Below are 27,175 nucleotides of genomic sequence, written 5' to 3' on the forward strand. Positions count from 1 at the left end.
TGGTCTCCTGTCTCTCAGGGGATGTTTGGATTCAATAGCAGTAGCTTTGGTGGAAGTGGTAGCATTACTCCTCTCTTAGAGTATAAATCCATTCTGTGGAGTAATGGGGCTTTTATTCTCTTTGATCTTCTTTAGTCCCGTCGGAGCCTGACTTCAGTTCCAGGAAAAATCTACCCCCTCAATACTGAATCTGAAGAATGCCACTCTTGACACTGTCCTGTTTCTCTGTCAGCCTCTATGTTTCTAGACAAAATAAGGGATCTTTGTTAATCAAAGACAATAACAAAAAGCTAATGTTTTGTCTCAGAGACTGCAACTCGAAAGCTGTTCTAGCTTTGAAGTAAGCGCCGGGACCAGTGGTATTCAATGTTGGGGTTGTAATTTTTTTTTTTTATAATTAAGAGTGAAGATTATTGTATGGGACAATTATACAAACGTTTTTGAGAAAGATCATTTGAAAATTGTTATTTTATTGAGTAAATGTATTTATTGGTTTCTTTTTTCTTTTTTTGGGGTGAAAAAATAGTTTGAATATCACTGCCCTAGACACTGATCTACGGTCAGTTGTGATTTCCCTTAACTGGCTATAGCCCCCACAATAGTATGGCATTGGTTGAAGCTCAATGTTAAATTCAGGTACACAACACACTCCCAGCCTCTGGCCATGACCCATCTGGGTTGTTAGGCAAACAATAAAATGTGGGGCAACAGTTTTGATTAAATGTATAATTTATCAATCTCACATGCTCGTTTCTGTCCATTAAGAACCGACGATGTGCTACTCTTTTGTTACATTTCTGACAACGCTAACACCCAGCTAGCACAGTGGATCTGGGCCGATTCCGGCTGAGAGTCGGGCACTCGGCTGAGAGTTAGACTTGGCCGACGTCATGTGGCCCGAGTCTGGGCCGCCTTCGGCAGTATTACTTATGGCTAGGTTGTGGGGATTGAGCTCGGGACAATTTGGCCCAAATATATTACTTGGAACTTGGGCCGATTGTGGTTACTCTCTGGCAGATGATTACACAGGCTGCTGTATATAATTTACATTTCATTATTTATTTATTTTTCCATATTTTCTCATTGTTTCTGTTATAAAAAATAAAATGAACATTTAAATTCTTTAAGTAGTATTTTAGAATGTTGATACTTTGTGCAAGACAATTAAAACCTTTGTGGATGGGGCCTCCTGAATGGTGCAGAGGTCTAAGACACTGCATCGCAGTGCACATTGCATTGCTACAGATGCTGGTTCAATGCCCATGCCGGCCGTGACCGGGAGACCCATGAAGCGACACACAATTGGCCTAGCGTCGTCCGGGTTAGGGGAGGGTTTGGACGGCCGAGATATCCTTGTCCCATCGCGCTGTAGCGACTATCTGCCAGGCGCATACACGGTCACCCGGTGTATTGTGTTTCCTCTGACACATTGGTGCGGCTAGTTTCCGGGTTAAGCATGCAATGTGTCAAGAAGCAGTGAGACTTGGCTGGGTTGTATTTTGGAGGACGCACGGCTCTCGACCTTCGCCGCTCCTGAGGTCGTATGGGAGTTGCAGCGATGGGACAAGACAATTGGATGTGATGAAAAGGGGGTAATAAATCAATTAAATTATTTAAAACAATTGTGGATGGGTATAATTTGTATGTATAAAATGACTAAATCAGGTAATTTTTATAAATGTATTTACAATTGCATCGAGCCACTTCTGAAGGGATTCTGGTAAAATGCCGGCAAAGTCGGCTGAATTCCAGTAGATGGAAACATCGGGCCGATTCTGGTCAATCATTCATTTTGATTTCCGGCCGAGTCCGACACCCGATTCCGAGCTGATTCAATCAGTTATGGCCTCCCGGAAAAGGGCCGCTTCTGGGCAGATTTCTCATTCCTAGCTGGGCATCTTTTAAGCCGAATTTCAAGAGTTCTAAAACCAGACCAAAGCACTTGGATTGCTCAGCAACAGCGCTAGTAGCTAGCTTTCACCAGTCGGATGAGAGGCAAGCTACAAGCAAAGGAAGCTTGCTATATTTTGCTATGGAAGGTTTTTCACATGGCTGAAGTCATCTGTGTAAACTGTTGACCTTGAAACTTGCATGTAATCAGAGCACAAACAAATAAGCACAAATAAGATAGCGAACGTCCTTGGGTGCTATTGCCAGTTAGCTAGCCAACTAATGTTAGCCTGAGACCAACTCTAAACTCTCAAGGAATACGTTGTTGCCCTCATCCATCAAATGCACTCCATCCCTAAGGGACATCCCAGGGACACACTGCTTATCAGGGTGGCAGGTTGTGTTCCCTGAAATGCATACACCAGATGATTGATAGAGTGCCGGGCCCTCTCTATGCACTTGTTTATCCTCTGGCCCCACTGGAACATCCAGCTCCCCCCGCTGCGCGATATCAGAGAAGACCACCATTGTCCCGGGAAACATTTGGATGACCAGAAGTAGGATGTCAGGGGGAGAAGTAGGATGTTAGGGGGAGACGTAGGATGTCAGGGGGAGACGTAGGATGTCAGGGGGAGAAATAGGATGTCAGGGGGAGAAGTAGGATGTTAGGGGGAGACATAGGATGTCAGGGGGAGAAATAGGATGTCAGGGGGAGAAATAGGATGTCAGGGGGAGAAGTAGGATGTCAGGGGGAGACGTAGGATGTCAGGGGGAGACGTAGGATGTCAGGGGGAGAAGTAGGATGTTTGGGGGAGACGTAGGATGTCAGGGGGAGAAATAGGATGTCAGGGGGAGAAATAGGATGTCAGGGGGAGAAGTAGGATGTCAGGGGGAGACGTAGGATGTCAGGGGGAGACGTAGGATGTCAGGGGGAGACGTAGGATGTCAGGGGGAGAAGTAGGATGTTTGGGGGAGACGTACAGTGTCAGCGGGAGAAGTAGGATGTCAGGGGGAGAAGTAGGATGTCAGGGGGAGACGTAGGATGTCAGGGGGAGAAGTAGGATGTCAGGGGGAGACATAGGATGTCAGGGGGAGACGTAGGATGTCAGGGGGAGCTGGCGCAGAACACAGAGCAGTTTGTGTCACTTCTTGCACTTTGTGCCTTGCTCTCCGAGCCACCTAATGTGACAGTCAAGAATGTATGTGAATAGTTCATTGGTAGGCTATATGTTGATTATTTGTATATTTTCCAGTAGCATGATAGATTGTCTTGTTAAATGAGATCCAGGTTATTTTTCCAGTTTACTCCATATTGGCTTAAATGAGTTTTTCACTTCCCTCTGGAAAATCAGCTGTTAATATTAAATTAATACTAATAACTACATTATTTCTGTTGCCATTTGTCATTACTGTGTATTTTTACTTTACTTGTATTGCTGTGTTATGGTGCAAAAACTAAAATGTCTACATACACTGAGTGTACAAAACATTAAGGACACCAAAGTTTAGAATGGGCTCCAGATTGGTGCAGCGGTCTAAGGCACTGCATCTCAGTGCTGGAGGCGTCACTACAGACACCCTGGTTTGAATCCAGGCTGTATCTCAACCAGCTGTGATTGGGAGTCCCATAGGGTGATGCACAATTGGCCCAGTGTCGTCCGGGTTTGGCTGGTGTAGGCCGTAATTGTAAATAAGAGTTTGGTCTTAACTGACTTGCCTAGTTAAATAAAGGATAAATAAATAAAAAATATATATAAACAAAAACTTCCTAATATTGAGTTACTGTGGGTGTTTGATAAGGTTTCAATTCTAAGCAACCTGCATACACATTGTTTGAAGTACAATAGACCAATGTAGCTATTGTATTAGGTCAAAGCTGTGTGCTGAAAAACCTTGGTACAGCATGGGTGGAGTAGTAATTGTAGTGTCCATGAATATCCTTTCTTTTTCGGCTTCAGACCAATGCCTACTTCTTACTTAAAAAGCTTGTTTTTGTTTTGAACAGTTATAAGGATCTGGGGAAGGTGAGCTGATCCTAGATCTATGCCCCAGGGCATCTTGTATGAGGATCTGGAACTTGTGTCTCAACTTGTGTCTCAGCTGTAAGAGGGTCAGTAGAAGGTGACTAGGCTCTGTTTGACTTCTCTGGTGGCGGTAATGAAATTAGCCAGAGCTCTGCTTGAGGGCTGGCATGTCCATTTCAACATCCGTCAGTGTTTAAACTCTCGGGGATAATAATGCCACATCCATCATCTGTATATAAAGTGTAGACATACAGTAGGCTGGGTCCCCTCATATATAAAATATACTGTACATTTTCGCACCTTTATCTCTGTGTGTTTTTAGGAACTCTCAGCTCCGTATATCCATTTCAGTAGCAGTATTTCAGTAGTCGTGTAGACAGTTTTCCAGGCTGGGATGGCATCGCCTCTCCTCGGGTGTCTGTCCAGATTGGGTTGCTGTGATGTGCTGATGCTGGCGACTTTGTCCCAGCCCATGGAGGACAGGAGGAAAGGATGCTGGGAGATGGAAGGAATGTGTGATTTTGGATTGACTGAGAATATTCTTGATGGCTCTAGATGGGTATAGCTGTTGAGTGTCAGGATAGAGGACAAGACAAGGCACTCTCTTTTTCACTGTAATATTCTGCACTCTACCCTGGTTTTCTTTGATTGGTATGTCATCGATTGTGGTCACATAGTGTAGCCTACAGTGCCTTGCGAAAGTATTCGGCCCCCTTGAACTTTGCGACCTTTTGCCACATTTCAGGCTTCAAACATAAAGATATAAAACTGTATTTTTTTGTGAAGAATCAACAACAAGTGGGACACAATCATGAAGTGGAACGACATTTATTGGATATTTCAAACTTTTTTAACAAATCAAAAACTGAAAAATTGGGCGTGCAAAATTATTCAGCCCCTTTACTTTCAGTGCAGCAAACTCTCTCCAGAAGTTCAGTGAGGATCTCTGAATGATCCAATGTTGACCTAAATGACTAATGATGATAAATACAATCCACCTGTGTGTAATCAAGTCTCCGTATAAATGCACCTGCACTGTGATAGTCTCAGAGGTCTATTAAAAGCGCAGAGAGCATCATGAAGAACAAGGAACACAACAGGCAGGTCCGAGATACTGTTGTGAAGAAGTTTAAAGCCGGATTTGGATACAAAAAGATTTCCCAAGCTTTAAACATCCCAAGGAGCATCAGACCACTGCAAATCTACCAAGACCTGGCCGTCCCTCAACTTTCAGCTCATACAAGGAGAAGACTGATCAGAGATGCAGCCAAGAGGCCCATGATCACTCTGGATGAACTGCAGAGATCTACAGCTGAGGTGGGAGACTCTGTCCATAGGACAACAATCAGTCGTATATTGCACAAATCTGGCCTTTATGGAAGAGTGGCAAGAAGAAAGTAATTTCTTAAAGATATCCATAAAAAGTGTCATTTAAAGTTTGCCACAAGCCACCTGGGAGACACACCAAACATGTGGAAGAAGGTGCTCTGGTCAGATGAAACCAAAATTGAACTTTTTGGCAACAATGCAAAACGTTATGTTTGGCGTAAAAGCAACACAGCTCATCACCCTGAACACACCATCCCCACTGTCAAACATGGTGGTGGCAGCATCATGGTTTGGGCCTGCTTTTCTTCAGCAGGGACAGGGAAGATGGTTAAAATTGATGGGAAGATGGATGGAGCCAAATACAGGACCATTCTGGAAGAAAACCTGATGGAGTCTGCAAAAGACCTGAGACTGGGACGGAGATTTGTCTTCCAACAAGACAATGATCCAAAACATAAAGCAAAATCTACAATGGAATGGTTCAAAAATAAACATATCCAGGTGTTAGAATGGCCAAGTCAAAGTCCAAACCTGAATCCAATCGAGAATCTGTGGAAAGAACTGAAAACTGCTGTTCACAAATGCTCTCCATCCAACCTCACTGAGCTCGAGCTGTTTTGCAAGGAGGAATGGGAAAAAATGTCAGTCTCTCGATGTGCAAAACTGATAGAGACATACCCCAAGCGACTTACAGCTGTAATCACAGCAAAAGGTGGCGCTACAAAGTATTAACTTAAGGGGGCTGAATAATTTTGCACGCCCAATTTTTCAGTTTTTGATTTGTTTAAAAAGTTTGAAATATCCAATAAATGTCATTCCACTTCATGATTGTGTCCCACTTGTTGTTGATTCTTCACAAAAAAAAATACAGTTTTATATCTTTATGTTTGAAGCCTGAAATGTGGCAAAAGGTCGCAAAGTTCAAGGGGGCCGAATACTTTCGCAAGGCACTGTATACAGTACTATCACAGATATAACAGATGTTTCACCGGATGTATAAATCTGAAGCATACGGTTGGAATTTCCACTCACCACCAAATATGGTGATGAGAGGAAGCCTACTGGCCGGCAGTGGGAGAAGATGTAGCAAGATAGGTTTTGGCTGACATTCTGCACATTTTCTCATAGATGAAATCTGGAGTAAGTTTTGTAGACTTTACCCTTTGCCAAAGTTTAGAAAAAATTGAATTGTTTAGGGAGTGGTCGAAATGTACACAATTGTTACCTGGCGGAAAATGGGGGAGGGTCATGCTTTTAAAATTTCAGTCAGGGGGAGGGTTTAGTATTTTTCTATTTTGTCCAGAGGAGGGTCATGTAATTTGTAGTCTAAGGCACTGCGATGCTAGAGGCGTCACTACAAACCCGGGTTCGATCCTGGGCTGTATCACAACTGGGCGTGATTGGGAGTCCCATACGGCGGTGCACAATTGACCTAGCATCATCCGGGTTAGGGAGGGTTTGGCTGGGGTTGGTCATCATTGTAAATAAGGATAAAGATTTTTGTTCTTAACTGACTTGCCTAGTTCAATAAAAAAAATACCAAACCCATTGCAATAGATTCGGGGATGTGCCAGATATAAGTGTATTATTTTCACTGCCAAAAATGATTAGCTCAGTGCTTACAGTGGCACAGAAAGGTCTGGGTTTTGATGAATAAATTCAGTGGAGTGGGTGTGTGTTACGGCTATCGTCGGAATGAGACCAAGGTGCAGCGTGGTAAGCATACATTTTGAACTTATTAAATGAACACCAAAAAAACAAGAAAGAATAAACGACACGTAAAGTATTGTAGCGCTAAACCAGCAACTAACAAAAACAAGATCCCACAACAGAAAGTGGGAAAGGGCTGCCTAAGTATGATTCCCCATCAGAGACATTGATAGACTGGTTGGGAACCATACTCGGCCAAAAACAAAGAAATAGACAACATAGAATGCCCACCCCAAATCACACCCTGACGTCACCAAATAGAGAAATAAAATGGCTCTCTAAGGTCACGGCGTGACAGTGTGTGGTCTTGGTTTAAGCGTCTCTTTTCCAAGCTTATAAGGATAAACATTTAACACGATGGGCCAGAAAAGGTTGAATACATTGGTCATGCTGTCAATTCAGCATGACTTCTTGTCACACCCTGGCCCTAGAGAGGCTTTTATTCCCTATTTTGGTTAGGCCAGGGTGTGACTAGGGTGGGCATTCTAGTTTCTTTATTTCTATGTTTTCTGTTTCTATGTTTTGGCCGGGTATGGTTCTCAATCAGGGACAGCTGTCTATCGTTGTCTCTGATTGGGAATTGTCGTGTCTTTGGCAATGCCGGATTAAGTGATATGACATGCTATTCTATAAAATCCTTTCTCCGTAATTAATATTACCTGATTGAGCTAATCATATAAATGTAATTAACTAGAGAGTCGGAGCACTACGAAATAATATCTATAGAGCTGTTATCTTCCGAATAAACTCTTAAATATTTTACATCAACAGCAGTCAATATTAATCGTCACCTTAATTTAGTCTCATCTGAAAGTTGTAAATTCTTGGTTATCTTTATGAACCCTGGCTAACAAGTTGAATCAGCAATACAAAATTGGGTTTAATTATTTATTTACTAAATACCTAACTAATCACACAGAATTACATATACAAAGAATGAATCATACCTTGATTACAAATTACGTCATAAAGGAAAACATCCCTAGTGGGCGGAACAGATATGACAGCTTGTTACACAAAAGAAAAGGGTCTGGGTTTGAGTGAAAGAGCGGGAAGACTGAGGAACAAAGGGCGAAGCTGTGCTATCGTAAATACAGTATCTTATGCATTCTAAATTACCGCCCATTTGGAAAAGGAAAATGCAATAAATATTTACTCTGAGCTGTGCTTCGTTAGATTGGTGGTAGATGGAAGGCCGTGTTGCCAAACCGAGTCCTTTGTCCTTTGAAGAATGTCTCTGGTGTTCAATTGGACACGTTGTAGTAACGTTGTTGTGTGATAGACGGGATAGTCTGTCTGTTCTTTCCCAGCCTGCGTTTGCAGCTGCTGTTGCTAACTCAACGGCTAGGAGATATCACTTCTGTAATGAATAAGAGTTCAAAGTTCATACCATTCGCAACCAAAGCTCATGCTGATGTTGGCTTAGTTCTGTAGTTGACATGTTAGTCCTTTTAACGCAGAGGCTGCAGACCTCACGTACTTGGAACCGGAGGTTATATTAACTTCAAGGCTTTATATAGGAAGGGAGAGGAGGGCGTGTTTGAAAAGTTTTATAACCCATGTCCCTTCACAGGGGCGGGCCACTGATTGAGCAGAGCCCTAACCTTATGAAAACCCAAATCTCTCATTTGGAAGCTAAAATTATATTTCATCTCTTCACCAATAATTTAATATTCAAACATTTAAATTGAACAACAATTCCATGTGAATCCGATAACTACAATGTGCAGACTTTCCACTGTAGAGTTTATGTCATCTTATCATTGATGAGAATGTCTCAGATGACAACCGAACTGACATCATATTCATTAAGTACCACCGCATATGTTCAATTGGTCAGATGACCAGAATATAGTTCATTTCCCCCCACCGTCTGATGTTCCCAGAATCTCTATGTTAACCAAGGGTTTTGCAAATGTAACATCAGTAGGGTAGAGAGAGGAAAAAGCAGAGAAGAGGTATTTATGACTGTCATAAACCTACCCCCAAGCCAACGTCATGACAGAATCATACTTAGGCAGCCTGTTTTGCCACCTTAGTTGTGGGTAGTTGTCTTTGTTTGTGGCCTGTATAGCTGAAGTAAGCTTCACGGTCATGTCCTTATTCTTTGTTTTGTTGGTGACATTTAGTAATAAAAATAAATGTACCATGCTCACCATGCTGCACCTTGATCCGGTCATTTCCACCCTGACGACGATCGTGACACTTCTGCCTTGTTCAAAACAACTGGAAACTCGGAACTGTGAAATCTCAGACTTCAGTGCGTTCAAGACAACTGGGAACTTGGAAAAAAATGAACTGGGAAAATACGTTTTGAACAGTCATCCAACTTGGAATTCCAAGTCTGGAACTTGAACCTCTTTCTAGAGCTCCGACCTGAAGATCACTAACATCATGAATCGACTTTGTTTTTTTTTCTTTGAGTTTTCAGTTGTCTTGAAAGCACCATAAATCCAGAGAATGCCAGACTTTGATGACAAAGTTTGATGAAAAAATTTGCCCACAAAGGACCTCCTCGCCACCCTTCTGTTCAAGTGAGCACAGCACAACATGGTGAGTTCTGTCACGATCGTTATAATGAGTGGACCACGATGCAGCGTGGTATGGTTCCATCCTCTTTATTAGGTAGTGAAACTCAAGGAAAACAAGAAAACGCTAAACGAAATGTAAAGCTCAGGTAGTGCTCGCAGGCAAATCTACATAGACAAGATCCCACAAAGCACAATGGGGAAATGGATAGCTAAATAGGATCTCCGATCAGAGACAACGATAAACAGGTGCCTCTGATTGGGAACCATACCAGGCCAACCTAGATATATAATTCACCTAGATAACCCACCCTTAATCACACCCCGACCTAACCAACATAGAGAATAAAAAGCTATCTATGGTCAGGGCATGACAGTACCCCCTCCCCCCCCAAAGGTGTGAACTCCGGCCGCAAAACCTGACTCAATAGGGGAGGGCCTGGGTGGGTATCTACCGTCGGGGACGGCTCCGGTGCGGGGCGAAGTACCCACTCCGCTCGTAGATACGTCATCGGAGGAACCGGACCGTAGATCGTCGCCGGGGACTCCGGACCGTGGATCGTCGCCGTGGATGGTCGCGGGAGGCTCCAGACTGGGAACCCTCGCAGGAGGCTCCGGACTGCCGACCGTCGCTGGAGGCTCTGGACTGGGGACCTTCGCCGGAGGTTCCGGACTGCGGAACTGTCGCCGGAAGCTCTGGACTGGGAACTGTCGCCAGAAGCTCTGGACTGGGAACTGTCACCGGATGCTCTGGACTGGCAACTGTCGCCGGAAGCTCTGGACTGTGGAGGCGCAGTGGAGGCCTGATGCGTGTGGCCGGTACAGGTGGCACCGGGCTGGTGACACGCACCTCAGGGCCAGTGCGGGGAGGAGGTACAGGATGCACTGGACTGTGGAGGCGCACTGGTGGTCTGAGGCGTGGGGACAGTACAGGTGGCACCGAGCTGGTGACACGCACCTCATTGCGAGTGCGGGGAGAAGGCACAGGACATACTGGACTGTGGAGGCGCACAGGAGGCCTGATTCATGGGACCGGTACAGGGGACACCGGGCTGGTGACATGCACCTCAGGGCGAGTGCGGGAAGGAGGCACAGGACGTACTGGACTGTGGAGGCGCACTGGAGCTCTGAAGCGTAGAGCTGCCACAACGCGTCCTGGACAAATGACCACCTTCGCACGGCAAGTGCGGGAAGCTGGCACAGAACGCACTGGGCTGTGAAGGCGCACTGGAGACACAGTGCGTATCACCGCAAAACATGGTGCCTGACTGGTCACACGCTCCCCATGGTGAATACGGGGAGTTGGCTCTGGTTCAAAACCTGGCTCCGCCAACCACCCCGTGTGCCCTCCAAAAAATGTTTTTGAGGCTGCCTCTTTGGCTTCCGTCGTGGCTGCGAACCCCGGTGTCGTCGTTGTTCCTCCCTCGCTGCCTCTGTCTGCTCCCATGGAAGGCGATCCTTTCCAGCCAGGATCTCCTCCCATGTCCAGGACTTGGAGTACAGGGAGAATACTGTAAGAACGGCTCATGTTCTGAATTATGTTGCTGTACATTTCAGAAGTGCTGAACAAATAGTTATATTGACTACGTCCATCCTAGCTCGCTCATTAATGTCTTAATCGAAATTACGGATGGCCTCTTATCCGCTCATCGTCCCCTTATGTCATAGTTTGTACGTCTAAATTACCAGTAGAAACCACATTTGTTTAAGCAAGTCAGCCATAGGGGGAGGCAGGTAGCCTAGTGGTTAGAGCTTTGGACTAGTAACCTGAAGGTTACATGATCAAATCCCTGAGCTGACAAGGTAAAAATCTGTTGTTCTGCCCCTGAACAAGGCAGTTAACCCACTGTTCCTAGGCTGTCATTGAGAATAAGTATTTGTTCTTAACGGCCTTGCCAAGTTAAATAAAAAATATTAGCTGTTTTTTTAAATGCAGTAAATGAGGCTGAATTAACTGTTTCGCTGCCAGACAAGGCTCCGCTGATAGCCAGGTGTAGCAATGGTAAGGATTCACTCCATGGTGCTGAAAAGAATGCTCTGCTGTTGGGATAGCTTTATGTAGGCTTTTTGTGGGCACCGTTTGTCACCTTTATAGTGCAATTCATTTTTTGGGGGGGGGGTTAGCCCCACCAGGATTTACAGGCTAAAATCGCCACTGGGTCTACCCCTTGTAGCTTTAGATAAATGTTTTTTTTAAATGCCTGATTATATAATGTCGTCTATATCAACACTTTAGTCCGCAGAGCTTTATGCTAGAAGCAAGCTATAAAATGCAGGGGAAAGACGTGACTCCGATGATGAAGGGATATCTTTGATTTGTTTCTATGCCATTCAGAGGCTGCACTACAACATTCTATAGCCGAGGAGACAAAACATGTACTTTTCTTAGGAAGTAATGTGTGATTCTGTCACTAATTGACAATCAATATTTCAACAAGCTATTAAACAACATACCAGTGGGGGAAAAAGTACCCAATTGTCATACTTGAGTCAAAGTAAAGATACCTTAATAACAAATGACTAAAATAAAAGTGAAAGTCAGTAAAATACTAGTTGAATAAAAGTATAAAAGTATTTGGTTTTAAATTTACTTAGGTATCAAAAGTAAATGTAATTGCTAAAATATACTTAAGTATCAAAAGTAAAAGTATAAATCATTTTAAATTCCTTATATTAAGCAAACCAGACAGCACCATTTTCTTGTTTTTTTATTTTATTTTACGGATAGCCAGGGGCAAAACATGTGTGTTTAGTGAGTCCACCAGATCAGAGGGACTAGGGATGATCAGGGATGTTCTCTTAATAAGTGCATGAATGGACCTTTTCCCTGTCCTGCTAAGAATCCAAAATGTAACGACTACTTTTGGGTTTCAGGGAAAATGTATGGAATAAAAAGTACATTGCTTTCTTTAGGAATGTTGTGAAGTAAAAGTAAAAGTTGTCAAAAATATAAATAGTAAAGTAAAGTACAGATACCCCCCCCCCCCCCCCAAAAAAAAAGTTTATATTTAACTGTTTCGCTGCCAGACAAGGCTCCGCTGATAGCCAGGTATAGTATAGCAAGTACATTTTACTTAAGTACTTTACACCACTGTGGATTTCACGTGACTGGACAGGGGCACAGCCATGGGGGAGCCAGGCCCAGCCAATCAGAATGAGTTTTTCCCCACAAAAGGGGATTATTACAGGCAGAAATACTCCTCTTCAGTTTAATTTTTTTTTAAAATTTAGATTGAAATAATAATGAAATGAAAAATGCCTTATTAGGATATACAGTCATTCTACAGAGCCTTTGAATTTACTTTTAGAAACATCAGTTGTAACTGGTTCTGTTGTTGCTCAATTTTTACAGTTGATAGACAACTTCAGCACTGTTCCAAACTTAGACCATCCTCTTTTTTAAACATTAGCCTGTTTAGAAATCACAACCTCTCTGGTGCTGCAGCATGCGCTCATTCCTTGTCATGCGCTGTCGTGCTCTTAAAAGATTCTGCCTGTTTCCAGTCATGTAAAATAATGTAGAATTGCATGAAATGCTTTTATAAAAGGCCATTTTTTCTCAGACCACAAATAAGATGATACATTCATGCAGTGTATTAATTATAATGGATATCTTTTCACAGCTACCCTTGTCCGCAGTGTAATGTGAATCAACAACCTTCTGGCTACTTTGCCATGTAGGCTAATGCTTACAAAATGAAGGACAGTTTCTAAAACTGCATATCTAAAGGCTCTGGTCTATGCTAGGAGTGAGGGTAAATGGTAGGCATGTACTCTGCTATCCACTATTATTTTGGGTCTAGGGGAGGGTCACTTGATTCTTTTCAAAACTTTGGGTATGGTCGGGTAAAAATAAATTTTACTGATGGGAGCGCCATCCATTTTCATTTCAGAGTGGTCTGATTTTCTTCAGGTATCCCTCATTATAAATAACGTACAGTCCCTTAGAAGGGGTGCAGGGGAGAATTGAGTTATTGCACACACACACTTCGCAGAGTAGGCGTTCCCTAACGGAAATATGCTAATATATGCTAGGCCACGCCAATAGGATTTCGCTAGCTCGTGCTTGGCTCTGCCCACCTCCATGCTTGTTCTGCCCACTATGCTTAATTTGATTACAATGGAAACGACAGACTGTGGTCTATCATGGGTTAGTTACAAAAATCTTTGGTACTATTGTAGCAATTGTTTACACCATTTAAAAAAAAAATCTTATTGCACCCACATCATACATTCACTATATTTTGTTCTTTCTCTCTTTCACATTATTGCTTCTCCTTTGTCATTTTATTTTCATCTCACATGGTCTGTGAAATGTAATAACTACAGAGTCGGGTGTCTCTCTCCTCTGTCTCCTCTCCTCGTCTCACTGGTCACCCTCTCTCAACTCTTATCTGTGTCTCCCCTGATGCACATTGCGTAGCAACAAGCCAACATGTGATCTGAGCCCACCGCTCAGTGCTCTCTCCTCTCCTCTCCACGAACTCTCTCCTCTACCTCCTTCCCACCTCTCCTGTACCCAGTAGTCTCCTATTCTACCTAAATCTCTCTTCCCTCCTTTCCTCTACTAATACCTCTCCTTCTCCACCCATCGCTCATGCTACCCTCTATCCATCTTTCCCCTCCTTTTCTCTACCAGTCTCAGCTCTTCTCCACCCATCTCTTTCCCCCTCCTCTATCCATCTCTCCAGTGCCAGATGTAAACACCTGCTGTATCTCAATTCAACCTCAGCTTCTCTCTTTCTTGCTCTCTCTCTCTTTTCCTCCCTCCATCACAGCTCTGTGTGTCTCTCTTTCTTGCTCTCTTCCACTTTCTTGCATTCTCTTTGTCCTTCAGAAAATAGTAAGTTTCAAATTTGTCATCTCATCCATATAAATACAATATTGCACCTGCCTGTTTGTTAGCATGGAGGGAGACATGGTTTGGTTTGGCTGCATCCCTTGTTCTCAGTTTCCGCCTGAAGACATACCCTAATCTAACTGCCTGTAGCTCAGCCCCAGAGGCAAGGATATGCATATTCTTGGTGTCATTTGAATGGAAACACTCTGAAGTTTGTGGAAATGTTAATTGAATGTAGGAGAATATAACACAGTAGATCTGGTGGAAGAAAAGAGAAAGAAATAGCATACTTTTTCTGTTTTTTATTGTTGTAGTATCATCTTTCACATGTACTAGAATAGCCACACAGTCAGATAGGATGCTGGAGATAATTTTGATGGATAACACAAGAGGGCAACTGTAGGTGTGCAAAGTTTCAGACTGATAACTTCAGGAATGGGTGAGCGACATGACATTTAGCATGAAGTCACCCAGGTGTCCCACACAAGTTGCCCAAATGTACCCGAGTGGCCAAATTGGTGAAATGACCTATAACTATATACAACAGTGCAAATAACTATATACAACATATCAAAAAGCAATTCTAACACACAAAAAAAATATATAAAAATGTTTTTAAAAAGATTGGGGAAAAAAACATTTAAAAAAAATTTAGACCCTTTGGAAGTCCTGTACACAATATTTTGCAGCCTGTGCCATGTCCCATAGCAGTCTCTTTCTGATGTAAAGCAGAGGCAAACTGAACAAGTGGTGCAGGTCATGCGACACAGAACACAACGACGCCTCCATGCTGTGCCCTTTTGGCCCTGAGGCACAGTCATGCCTGCAGTAATGCACTGTGGCATATGAACACCACTGGAGGCAGGAGTAGAGGGGGCAGAGGTAGAGCGGGCAGCTTGGCACCGGGGGCTCCCAGTCGGAGTTGCTATCACTGTGAAAGAAAATATTTTTAAAAATGTGTATTGTATGAGCCTTTTATCATCACATAAAATAAACAGATATGTATTTTATAGAGCAGAGGGAACAGTCACTAAGGTGAAGTGCTGTTCCATTCAACTCCGGCCATTGTTGTGGGCCTGCCCTCCCCCGAACAGCACCCAATGGCTATTTCATATGGAAATGGAGAGGAGTAGCAGGCGCAGTGGCCATGTGTGTGTTTGCTGTTCTACTCCATTCCATTTGAATAAAAAATGGAAAATATATATATCTGACATGGAATATATATATATATATATATATATATATATATATATATACACACACACACATACATATATACACACACACCCAAACAAACCAACAAACACACACACACACACACACACACACAAACAAACCAACAAACACACACACACCCAAACAAACCAACAAACAACACACACACACACACACAGGTTATGAGTCGTACACATACATACACGCACACTATAGCCAATGTGTACTTTACACATTTCATTACACATTTCATTGCAAATTGCAAAAATATTTTTGCCAAAAAAAATATATATGTATATATTTATATTTCATAAAACAGCATTAGCACTTACCCGCCCAGAAGTACGTCCTGTCCTTGCAGAAACAGCTCCTCAGCTCCTGTTTGAATCATAACACTCAAAGATTCCTCAAACAAAAAATCAGTCTCACTTTCCCGATCAATCTCTTCTATAATCTGGTGCAAATCTGTATACTTGGACTTCGCTTTTCCTGATTTATTCGCCATGATGTCTTCAATGAAATCGTTGAAAAAACACTTTCCAAAATATTACTTTCCAAAACACTGCTGTGCGTAACAAGCGTCACTGCAACAACTCTGATGGTCAAGGCGAGAATGGAGTTCGTTACGCATGCGTTTACAAACAAGGGATGGTGGTCCTACCCATAACCATCACATACTGGCGTTTACCTCAGCTCATTGGCTATCTACCCAGCTAGATTTCAAGAAGATCAGTGGTCATTGGGCAAGAAATACAGTCAATCAACAAAGCTTCGCTAAAATTATTGGTGCGCAATGAAGTCATTGCTCGTTGTCTTCAAATCAGTTCACTTCGGTCAATACTCCCCGCAAAAAAAAAAAAAATCACATTTGGCTGTGTTGCAAACATCCAGAGGATTGCACTGAAACCAACCATGACTAGATAAACAATTGTTTACTGTGTGTAATTACGTCGAATGCTCCGTAAAAAGTTGATAGAGATGGAATTCACGGCACAAATGGTTTACAAAATGTTTCGATTTAGGCTATAAAAAGGGATTTTATCAAAGAAAACGGCACTTCATTTGATCACTGGGACCCTCAGGAAGAGAAATAAGAGCAAGATATCAGAATGTAAAGTCATAATTTTACCTTCAGATGTGAATGTGTAAAAATTATCATGGCGGAAAATGTTTTTTGTTGTTGATCGCTTTTCTCAAACAAAAGCATGGGATTTGTTCTCTGTAATAGCTATTTTGAATCGGAAAACGTAGTTTGATTACCAAGATTCTAATCTTTTGAAGGATGTAAGACACTTGCATTTTCAATAATATTTAATGTTACGACGTTGTATTTTTAGTTGTCACTCTGAAATGTCCCCTGATGTTGGTCCTTGTACGGGGATCGCAGCCATAAGAGGTTTTAATGAGGTCTGTTCCCTCTGCAGAGGATAAGCATAATAAGGTGATGAGGGCTCCTATTTGCCATGCATTTTGTTCAAGCAGAAGGACCTGTGTTTTTTTGTGAATGTGTGTGTTCGCTATGTTTCATTGTGTTTACATTATAGCGTGTCTGTGTGTGTGTGTGTGTGTGTGTGTGTGTACAGCACTGTGAAAGAACTGGGTCATGTTTACCTTACACCTGTGTAACAGTGTTGCTGCCGTCCCTCTCCTCGTTCCAATCTGGACTTGAGCCAGGGACCCTCTGAACACATCGACAACCAGGTAAACAACTACTTCAAGGTCTCAGAGTGAGTGACGTCACCGATTGAAACGCTACTAGCGGGCACCGCTAACTAGCTAGCCATTTCACACTGGTTACACCTGCAGGGATGATGAGCACCACTGGGAGAACATCCTCCCTTTCCCTACCTCATTTCTCTTTGTCTCTCTCTCTCTTTCCTCCCTCCTTTTTTCTCTTCCACATGATTTTATTCCCTTTCTTCTCTTGCCCTTGTTCTTTTCCATGTCTTCTCCCCACCTATATTTCTTTCTCTATCTCTCCCTTCCTTTCCATCCCTCCTAATTTATTATCTCCTCTCAATCTCCCTCCTTCCTCTTCAGTGAGAAGCCCCAGGCAGTGAGCAGCCTGTCAGCTGGGAGGTTGTGTGGAGTCAGCCGGTTCAGTCCAGCCTTAGTCACTGGGGCTGAAACAAACAGCCACATCTCCCCACTGTCCTGTCTGCCTGTGACCCTGAATGAGCAACCAGAGAATGGGTCTGGGCCCCAAGGCCGTGGGGGACTGGTCCTAAATTATAAAGCCATTACACCAACACTAATTTCCCTTTAAATAATGAGTAAGGGGTTGTACTGATGGGGTTGAGGTCAGGGCTCTGTGCAGTTCAATCATGTTCTTCCACACCGATCTCAACAAACTATTTCTGTATAGACCTCGCTTTGTGCATGGGGGCATTGTCATGCTGAAACAGGAAAGGGCCTTCGACAAACTGTTGCCACAAACTTGGAAGCACAAAATCATAATTCAGGGGGGCAGGTAGCCTAGTGGTTAGAGCGTTACCGAAAGGTTGCTGGATCAAATCCCCGAGCTGACAATCTGTCGTTCTACCCCTGAACAAGGTAGTTAACCCACTGTTCCACGGTAGGCCTTCATTGTAAATATGAATTTGTTCTTAATAACTGACTTGCCTGGTTAAAAAAAAAAACTGTACATTTAAAATGTCATTGTATGCTGTAGTGTTAAGATTTCCCTTCACCATGAAAAACAGCCTCCTCCACCACATTTTAAAATTGGCACTATGGGGCAGGTAGCATTCTCCTGGCATCCCCTAAACCCAGAGATGTCTGTCAGACTGCCAGATGGTGAAGTGTGATTCATCACTCCAGAGAATGCGTTTCCACTGCTCCAGAGTCCAATGGCGGCGAGCTTTACACCACTCTGCACATGGTGATCTTAGACATGTGGTGGCTGCTCGGCCATGGAAACCCCTTTCATAAAGCTCCCAATAAACAGTTATTGTGCTAACGTTGCTTCCAGAGGCAGTTTGGAACTCATTAGTGAGTGTTGCAACCAAGGACAAATGATTTTTACGCACTAGACTCTTCAGCACTCAGCGGTCCCATTCTATGCACTTGTATGGCCTACCACTTCGCGGCTGAGCCGTTGTTGCTCTTAGACGTTTCCACTTCACAATAACAGCACTTACAGTTGACCGGGGCATCTCTAGCTGGGCAGAAATTTGACGAACTGACTTGTTGGAAAGGTGGCATCCTATGATGGTGCCACGTTGAAAGTCTCTGAGCTCTTCCGAATGGGCCATTCTAATGCCAGTGTTTGTCTATGGAGATTGCATGGTTGTGTGCTCGATTTTATGCACCTGTCAGCAACGGATGTGGCTCAAATAGCCACATCTACTCATTTTGAGGGATGTCCACACCTTTTTGGCCATGTAGTGCATCTTAAATTGCATGTGTGTACGTTTGCCTGCGTGCCTTTGTGTGAGTGTGTACATATATGTGTGAACACTTAGCCATATTTATTTCCCACGGCATTGAGAGTGCATTTATCCTGCTAGTCTGAGAACCACAGAAGTAGAATCTCAGCCAGTGAGGCTCTTTGTACTCTGGGTTTCTCACTGATGCCTATGAGCGCCCTGCACTCCTTTAAATAGCCCCAGTTGCTGAAGAAACAATTAACCACAAACGTGATGAAAGCCAAGTGAAACAGTGTTTAATGTGCTCGCCGCCGCTTTCTGGTCCCACCATCATCTGCAGTGAAATTAAACGTTAATTAATACGTCTCCAAAGCCTCTACCTCACGTTGAATTAGGACTGAATCTGGAGAGGCCCAGTGCTGGGGATGAGGGCCACAAATTAGGATTACAGAGGCATCCATCAGTAGCAAAGACTAAAGAGTTGAGACCTTAAATGACCATAACTATAAGCTTGATGATGGATCGTATTTTATAGGATAGGGAATGAAAACAAAAATGAATGAACTCACTTTGGTTAGTGGTTGGGTATATTTGGGTTTAGGCTAACAGCTGGTTTTGTGATCAACTCTTTATCAACATTCTCAGTAATAACCACAAGCACAGGAGTACAATCTTCACAACTGAAACAAACAGATAGAGCAAACACAGGGGTTGATTGACCTGATTTGTTGCAGAGTCATGCTAATCATTAGCATTACCTGCAGCCTGACTAGACTGTCTGTGATTGGTTGCTAGCAGCACTCTGTTACTGTCTCCCAATGGAATAGAGGAGGTTGTCTCTGCGACTGCCTCTGTGTCTGTCCGACTGGGTGATCCTACAGTCAGCTCACGTCATGACTCAGCAATCAGCCTATTAGTCCCAGTGACTCTGCATTTATTCAGACGGAAAAACACTCTTCTGAAACAACGTCAAAGAAACTGTGTGTCTGGTGGTGGGGTGTGGTGATAGTGAGGGGGGGGTATGTGTGTGGTCAAGGAGAGTTCCTCTCACGTATCTGCCTGTGTGCTGGGAAAGGCTGAATGGATATGCCTGGTGCCCTAAATTGATGACATATGTCGTGTAGCAATAGTTGAGTGGGGATTAGAATTCTTCTCGGGTCCCAAGATCTGACCCGAGACATATTTGTGTTCTGTGGGTGTTCATGGGTGCACACTCTATAGGCAAGGCTGTACATATGCATATATTTATGCCACCAATTAACTGTTTTTTTACTGTTTATTGTTAAATGAATAAATTATTGTATTTATTTTTAAGTTATATAACAACATTCCAACCTTGTTTAGCATTAATATCTAGTCTAAATATGGCATTATTCCGCTATCTCTATCTGTTTTGGTCAGTATTAATTGAGGACTTTAATTTTTAAGGTGAAGCAAAAATTCCACTATTGTGGCTAATCCTTATTGTGGCTAGCTTCACACAGGTGTGGGACACAACTGCTGCCTCTCTGCTACTGCCCAGTCGGAAGGAAGAAAGAGTGGGAATTGCACCTCGATGGAATTGCACCACTGTTGCACTGGTCATCAGCATCTGCTTGTCGTTGAGTTAGCAATTGGATTCTCACGGTAACAGTCAACCACCAGACCGAATATGGATGACTATTTAAATCAAGTGTTATCAAGTGTTACTTGATGACATCATGACAACTTGGGGTCAGTGGGTTCAGAACAACAATGACAAAAACTGTATACAGAAAAATACCCAAAAGGGCACTTGAGGAGTGGGATGGCCAAGGGGACGGTCCTCTGACACAGGTAGACCCCCCCCCCCCCATCTGTGCCACTGGTATAAAGTAACTTCTCTGGATCCCCACATGGTAGGAGCTCATCCTCCCGTTAACCAGACAGGCACTAACAAAGTATAGACTGCTGATCACTGTCCATGGTGCTGAAATTGCGACATCTATTCGATGATGGGCTTTCTATGGTAGCAGAAAGGAATGTAGCCTAGATCTTTATCTAATGGATAAATGTTTATTGGTAGGCCTATTTCTTCATCCTTTCCTCATGTTCACATTTCACGACACTATACATGGTGTCGCAATGCTGCCATCTTTAGACTACTTGCTGGCGGCAATAATGTAATTACTTGTTCAGTAATTAATGTTGGAAATTCAAACATTGCAAATTGTTAAATAACTTTTTTGATGCAATTTATCTCTTTCAATAATATGTTGAAGGAGAATGAGAGAAAATTAAATATGTTGTACAATTGCTGTATTTGAAGCACCATTCCCTTCTGCCCAGTTTCCCGGATGTTGCTAGAGCAATCAAGCTGTTTTTACCAACCCTGTAACTGTCGCTTCTGCAGAGAGATAGTTTTCTAAACTTAAACACATGAAGAGCTAGGCCTGCCTGAGAACCATTAGGATCCCGGTCTGATGTGCGCTTTTGAACACGTGAGTAAGCTTCATTCATTGCTCTGGCGCCGTCGTAGCCTTGACCATGGAATTTGTTCACTGATATCCCCTTACTTTCAATCAGTTAAATGTTGCATTGTTCGAGGCTTGAGGCACTTTTTGGGAAGGAAAATCTTTCCGCGCTACAGAGGGCTACACCGGTCCGCTAATAAAGGACTAGTAAAGGCCCAGTGCGCCACTTTTGTGAAGAAATGTATTTTTTATTTTTTATTATTATTATTTATTATTTTATTCCGAGTTTTTATTTAGGGGGATTTTCAGCACCCTCAGCACCCCTACTTCCTGCGGCTATGGCAATAGGCATGTCTGTATAACCTCTCCCCTGTGTGACAGAGGTAGGATGTGGAAAAACAGCTGGACTCTTCTCACATTCACGCGCTATATGGAACTAGGATTATCTTTCTAACTGGTTGTAGTTATATGCTTGCCGTGTCCCACGAATCAGCAAGTTGGACATTTTCGAGTTTCCTATTTCCGACCAGCATATGAACACAGCATCTCTCCTCCTTTCCTTGACGGTAAAGCCAAGCCACACTGACTGACTGGTAGTGCATACAGTATTAAAGAGGAGTGGATGGGGCAATATGTCATAGTGCTGGTGATGGAGCTATCTGAGTATGTTTTAAATGGATCTGAGCTGTGGGCTTTTAGAGTGCCATTAAAGAGGCCTCGTGCCATTACTAAGAACGCCTGTGTGTGACTCAGATAGAGTCATCATGTGTAGTACAACATGGAGGAGGGTGTGTGGAGTGGAGGTTCCAATTAGGATTGAGGTTCTCCCATGGATTTGAGAGGATCCTGTTGTCTTCCCCCTCTCTCTCTCTCTCTCTCGCTCTGTATCTCTCCCCCCTTCCTACTCTTCACCCTTATCTTGCATGAGAGGAGACGGCTGGGGATTGATGGCAAATTGAATGTTCTTTATCGTCTTGTTCCTCCTGCAGTGAGCCCTGCATACACACATGTCCACACACACAAACACACACTTGAACACACTAAACCACAGACAAACACACACACATACTTGCAGTAACACACTCTATCTTTTATGTACCACACTAAACCTTCACAGAAGGTCTCCTACTAATACATCATTGTTCATAAAACTCCCTCTATTTGTCTTTCTCTGTGTTTCCAGTTGTCGTACCAGTAACAGGAAGAGTCTGATCCTGTCCACCACCTCTCCCACTCTGCCCCACCGCCCACACTCTCCTCTGCCCCTCCCTGGACACCTCGGTACGTACTACAGCCATCTCGGACTGGAAACATCTTACTGTAAACACGTCATTATACAGTACCTCTCCCCCTCTTTCATGCTCTGTCTGTTTCTCTATTCCCATTCCTTTATGTTTCCAGGAAGTAGCCCTCTGGACAGCCCACGCAACTTCTCTTCTAGCACCGCGGCACACTTCTCATTCGCCTCTTCCAGAAGGTAACAGCTCCCTGACACTGTGTGTATGCATGCGTGTGTATGTATGTGAGAGAGGGAGGGAGAGTTGAATACCTGTTAGATGCAGGTCTAGCACCTCCCAGTGAGAATGATCACACCTCTCAGAGTCAGTGGTGAGAGGAAGCCAAAGAGCCTAGCCAGGAGGTAGGAATGTGTGTATGTATGTTTGAGATACACAACAACATACACATGTGAAGAGGTCCAATCCAGTCATCCCTTCTCTTCCCAGTCAGTCAGTCAGTCAGAGTTAGAGGAGCAGAGGCATGAGCAGTAATAGCTTTTTGTACTCACTGTTCGTGTTTATCAAATCTTTCTGCCAGTCTGTCACTGCAGCATGCTGCAGCCCCATAGAAACACAAAGGCCACTCCACTCAATTCCCTCTCCCTTCGGATGGCTCTTAAGACTAACACAATACGGTGGATCAGTTGTGTTATACAGGGTGCAGGCGCCGCCTCATTCGCATATTTCCATATTAGTTCGATTCGTGGATGCATTGAGGATGTTGGGCATAAGTCTGATGCTCTCAGGTTTATTACTGTACATTGTTTTTCTCCTCTGAAGGGCGGATGGTCGACGATGGTCTCTGGCATCTCTGCCATCCTCTGGATATGGCACCAACACACCCAGCTCCACGGTAGCACAGATTTACCCTGCTTTGTCTGACTTACTTCACTTTCTCTGTCTCCTTTCTCTTTCTAACACCATGGCACACTCTTACTGTCTCTGTCTCCTTTCTCTTTCTAACACCATGGCACACTTTTACTGTCTCTGTCTCCTTTCTCTTTCTAACACCATGGCACACTCTTACTGTCTCTGTCTCCTTTCTCTTTCTAACACCATGGCACACTCTTACCGGCTCTGTCTCCTTTCTCTTTCTAACACCCTGGCACACTCTTACTGTCTCTGTCTCCTTTCTCTTTCTAACACCATGGCACACTCTTACTGTCTCTGTCTCCTTTCTCTTTCTAACACCATGGCACACTCTTACTGTCTCTGTCTCCTTTCTCTTTCTAACACCATGGCACACTCTTACTGTCTCTGTCTCCTTTCTCTTTCTAACACCATGGCACACTCTTACTGTCTCTGTCTCCTTTCTCTTTCTAACACCATGGCACACTCTTACTGTCTCTGTCTCCTTTCTCTTTCTAACACCATGGCACACTCTTACTGTCTCTGTCTCCTTTCTCTTTCTAACACCATGGCACACTCTTACTGTCTCTGTCTCCTTTCTCTTTCTCTGTCTCTGTCTCTGTCTCCTTTCTCTTTCTAACACCCTGGTACACTCTTACTGTCTCTGTCATTGCCTCAGGGTCTTCTTCAGTTTCTCTCTCTCATTCACACACTCATAGACACACACACATACCGGCACACACATCATCTCTACCCACATTTTCTCTGTCTTTGATTCTCCTCCCTCAGGTCTCTCTCTCTCTCTCTCTCTCTCTGTTTTCCTCACTTATGTAACACAACATCAGAGGCCTGGGGACTGCTCTCGTTTGGACAGTGAGAGAGGGAGGAACAGACGAGGGTAGCTAGATAAGTACCAGACCGGTGGGATAAGAGAGGAGAGTAGAAAAGAGGAGAAAATAGATAGCGCAAGTACATGCTGTTCGGTGCCCAATTCACCACAGGATCTATTTAGCTAAATACCCCCACTGGAAATAATACGCCAACAAACAACACATATATATCTGAATGAGCCCAGACATGGAACTTAGTATGGAGCTGGCAGGGTGGCTTCAAATCAAATCAAACTTTATTTGTCACATGCGCCAAATACAACCTTATCGTGAAATGCTTACTTGCAAACTCTTAACCAACAATACAGTTCAAGAAAGAGTTAAGAAAATATTTAACAAATAAACTAAGTGAATAAAGTAACACAATAAAATAACAATAACGAGGCTATATACAGGGGGTACCGGTACCGAGTCAATGTGCGGGGGTACAGGTTAGTTGAGGTAATTTGTACATGTAGGTAGGGGTAAAGTTACTATGCATAGATAATATACAGCGAGTAGCAGCAGTGTACAACACAAATGGAGGATCAATGTAAATAATCCGGTGGCCATTTCATTAGTTGTTCAGGAATCTTATGGCTTGGGGGTAGAAGCTGTTAAGGAGCCTTTTGGCCCTAGACTTGGCGTTCCAGTACCGCTTGCCGTGCGGTAGCAGAGAACATTTTTTGGGCTTTCCTCTGACACCGCCTAGTACATACAGTAGGTCCTGGATGGCAGGAAGCTTGGCCCCTCTGTAGCGCCTTACGGTCAGATGCCGAGCAGTTACCATACCAGGCAGTGATGCAACCGGTCAGGATGTTCTCAATGGTGCAGCTGTAGAACCTTTTGAGGATCTTGGGACCCATGCCAAAGCTTTTCAGTCTCCTGAGGGGGAAAGGGTGTTATCGTGCCCTCTTCACAACTAGTACCAGTCCTACCACAGAGTCCCCTCCTCTCCCCTGGGACTGAGTCTGATCATGGCTATGGTGGAGACAGATCCATTTGGGAGTGAAAACTGTGCTTTTTCAATACCCTGGCAGACATATTGAGAAAGCAGCATCAATGAATAACAGAACATTTATAACCATGAAATGCAGTGACAGAGATAATCTTCCCGTCCTTCCATCCATCCTTGTCCTGATTGTTTTAAGCAGGGATGCCAATTGGGATTGATTTGGGATTGAGCCTGTGGTGAATGTCAAGTCCCATTGATTTGACTCAGCAGGTAAATGAGTCTGTGTCTGAAAGGGACAGATTAATGTAGCAGACCCTGGTGCTGTGCTCACTTCATTAATGTCTCTCTCCGTCTCTCGGAGGTGAGACAGATGGATGAGGTTAACTGTCCCCACTTCCCAGTATAGCCACTACCAGAGCCACCAGAGTACATGATTAGCTATGGTTCTGGCCAATACAAAAACTGGATTTCATGTATGAGAGAACATCAATTGTCTTCTTCTTTTGTCTTCTGTCCAACAACTCCACTCTTCCTCCCTTCTCTTTCTCCTCCGTCTCTCTCTCTTCCTCCCCCTCCAGTCCTCCAGCTCATCTCAGGAGCGGCTGCACCAGCTGCCCTTCCAGCCCACCATGGACGAGTTGCACTTCCTGTCCAAGCACTTTGGCAGCACGGAGAGCATCACCGACGATGATGGGGGCCGCTGCTCACCACACATGCGACCGCGCTCCCGCAGCCTCAGTCCTGGACGCTCCCCCTCCTGCTATGACAATGAGATCGTCATGATGAACCATGTGTACAAGGAGCGCTTCCCCAAAGTAAGACATGACACACACACAGACACACATCCACACACACACACAAAACATAATTGTCTCTCACACTTTCAAGTGCAAGTAAGGATAAGGATTGGTTATAGCACACTGGTATGAAAAGGAAGCAGGTTATGGTGTTTGCTCAGTGTGGTACTGTATGTCAGAGAAACTCTCTTCTATGGAAGTTGAGGGGAAACGAGGCTGTCTCCTCTCTGATTTGTATGTCAGGAGTTATGTCTACTTTTAAACAGGTGGAAGTGAGAATGATGGAAATACCACGGGTCAATGGAGCGAAACTGAACTATTTCAGTTTTGAATGTAAAATATGAAATGGGTAAAACTCTCCTAACTCTGTTTCCTGTATCTCCCTCTCCCAGGCCACGGCTCAGATGGAGGAGCATCTAGCAGAGTTCATCAATGCCTTCTCCCCTGAGAGCGTGCTGCCGCTGGCCGACGGGGTCATCAGCTTCATCCACCATCAGATAGCAGAGCTGTCCAGGGACTGCCTGTCCAAAGCTCGCGAGGGCCTCATCACCACTGTCTACTTCTTTGAGCTGCAGGAGAACCTGGAGAAGCTGCTCAATGACGTGAGTCACAGAAACTCTGCAACTATAGGCTAAGATGTCATGATAGGTGCCAGGACAGGTCAGTTCTGGGGTTATAGAGCTGCCCATAAGCCACTCTTATGTTGCAGTGTATAACATCAGCATAGCCCTGAGTTTAATTGTTGAATGGGAGCCACATTGTCTCAGTATCAGGCTCTTCTCAGGTCTGGGTGGCCTAGCTGCAGGCTGCTGAGAGGCACATTTAGTTCCTATCATCTCATTTCAAATGACAGCACTACGCCTTTCAGAAGGATAAGAATGAGTAAAGGAGTAAAATAAGGCTAATTGTGTAATAGTGTGTGTGATTTGTGTGAGCAGATAGAACCTATCACGGAACTTCCTCTGCATCCCTGGTTTGGCGGGTTGATTAAATCGGTCTGATTATTTTGGGTTGCCAGTATTCTGTTTGATTGGATTAGTTTTGCCTGGAATATGACTGTTCTCACATCCAGCGCTGCTGCCAAGCTTTGAT

General features: G+C 43.9%; 1 protein-coding gene across 1 annotated transcript in view; it reads left to right on the plus strand.

Annotated features, from left to right (window-relative positions):
- The window catches only part of LOC110538482 (microtubule-associated serine/threonine-protein kinase 1), a 66,404-nt gene that overhangs the window by 18,390 nt on the left and 20,839 nt on the right, over positions 1-27,175 (plus strand). Inside the window, exons 3-7 of the mRNA XM_036938577.2 lie at positions 22,520-22,617; positions 22,738-22,813; positions 23,394-23,466; positions 25,865-26,101; positions 26,476-26,685. Of these exons, the coding sequence (XP_036794472.2) occupies positions 22,520-22,617; positions 22,738-22,813; positions 23,394-23,466; positions 25,865-26,101; positions 26,476-26,685 (694 nt within the window). The remainder of the gene's footprint in view (positions 1-22,519; positions 22,618-22,737; positions 22,814-23,393; positions 23,467-25,864; positions 26,102-26,475; positions 26,686-27,175) is intronic.

The sequence above is a fragment of the Oncorhynchus mykiss genome, chromosome 12, assembly GCF_057628025.1.
Source record: "Oncorhynchus mykiss isolate SJ-2025 chromosome 12, ASM5762802v1, whole genome shotgun sequence".
NCBI classification, from domain to species: Eukaryota; Metazoa; Chordata; class Actinopteri; order Salmoniformes; family Salmonidae; genus Oncorhynchus; species Oncorhynchus mykiss.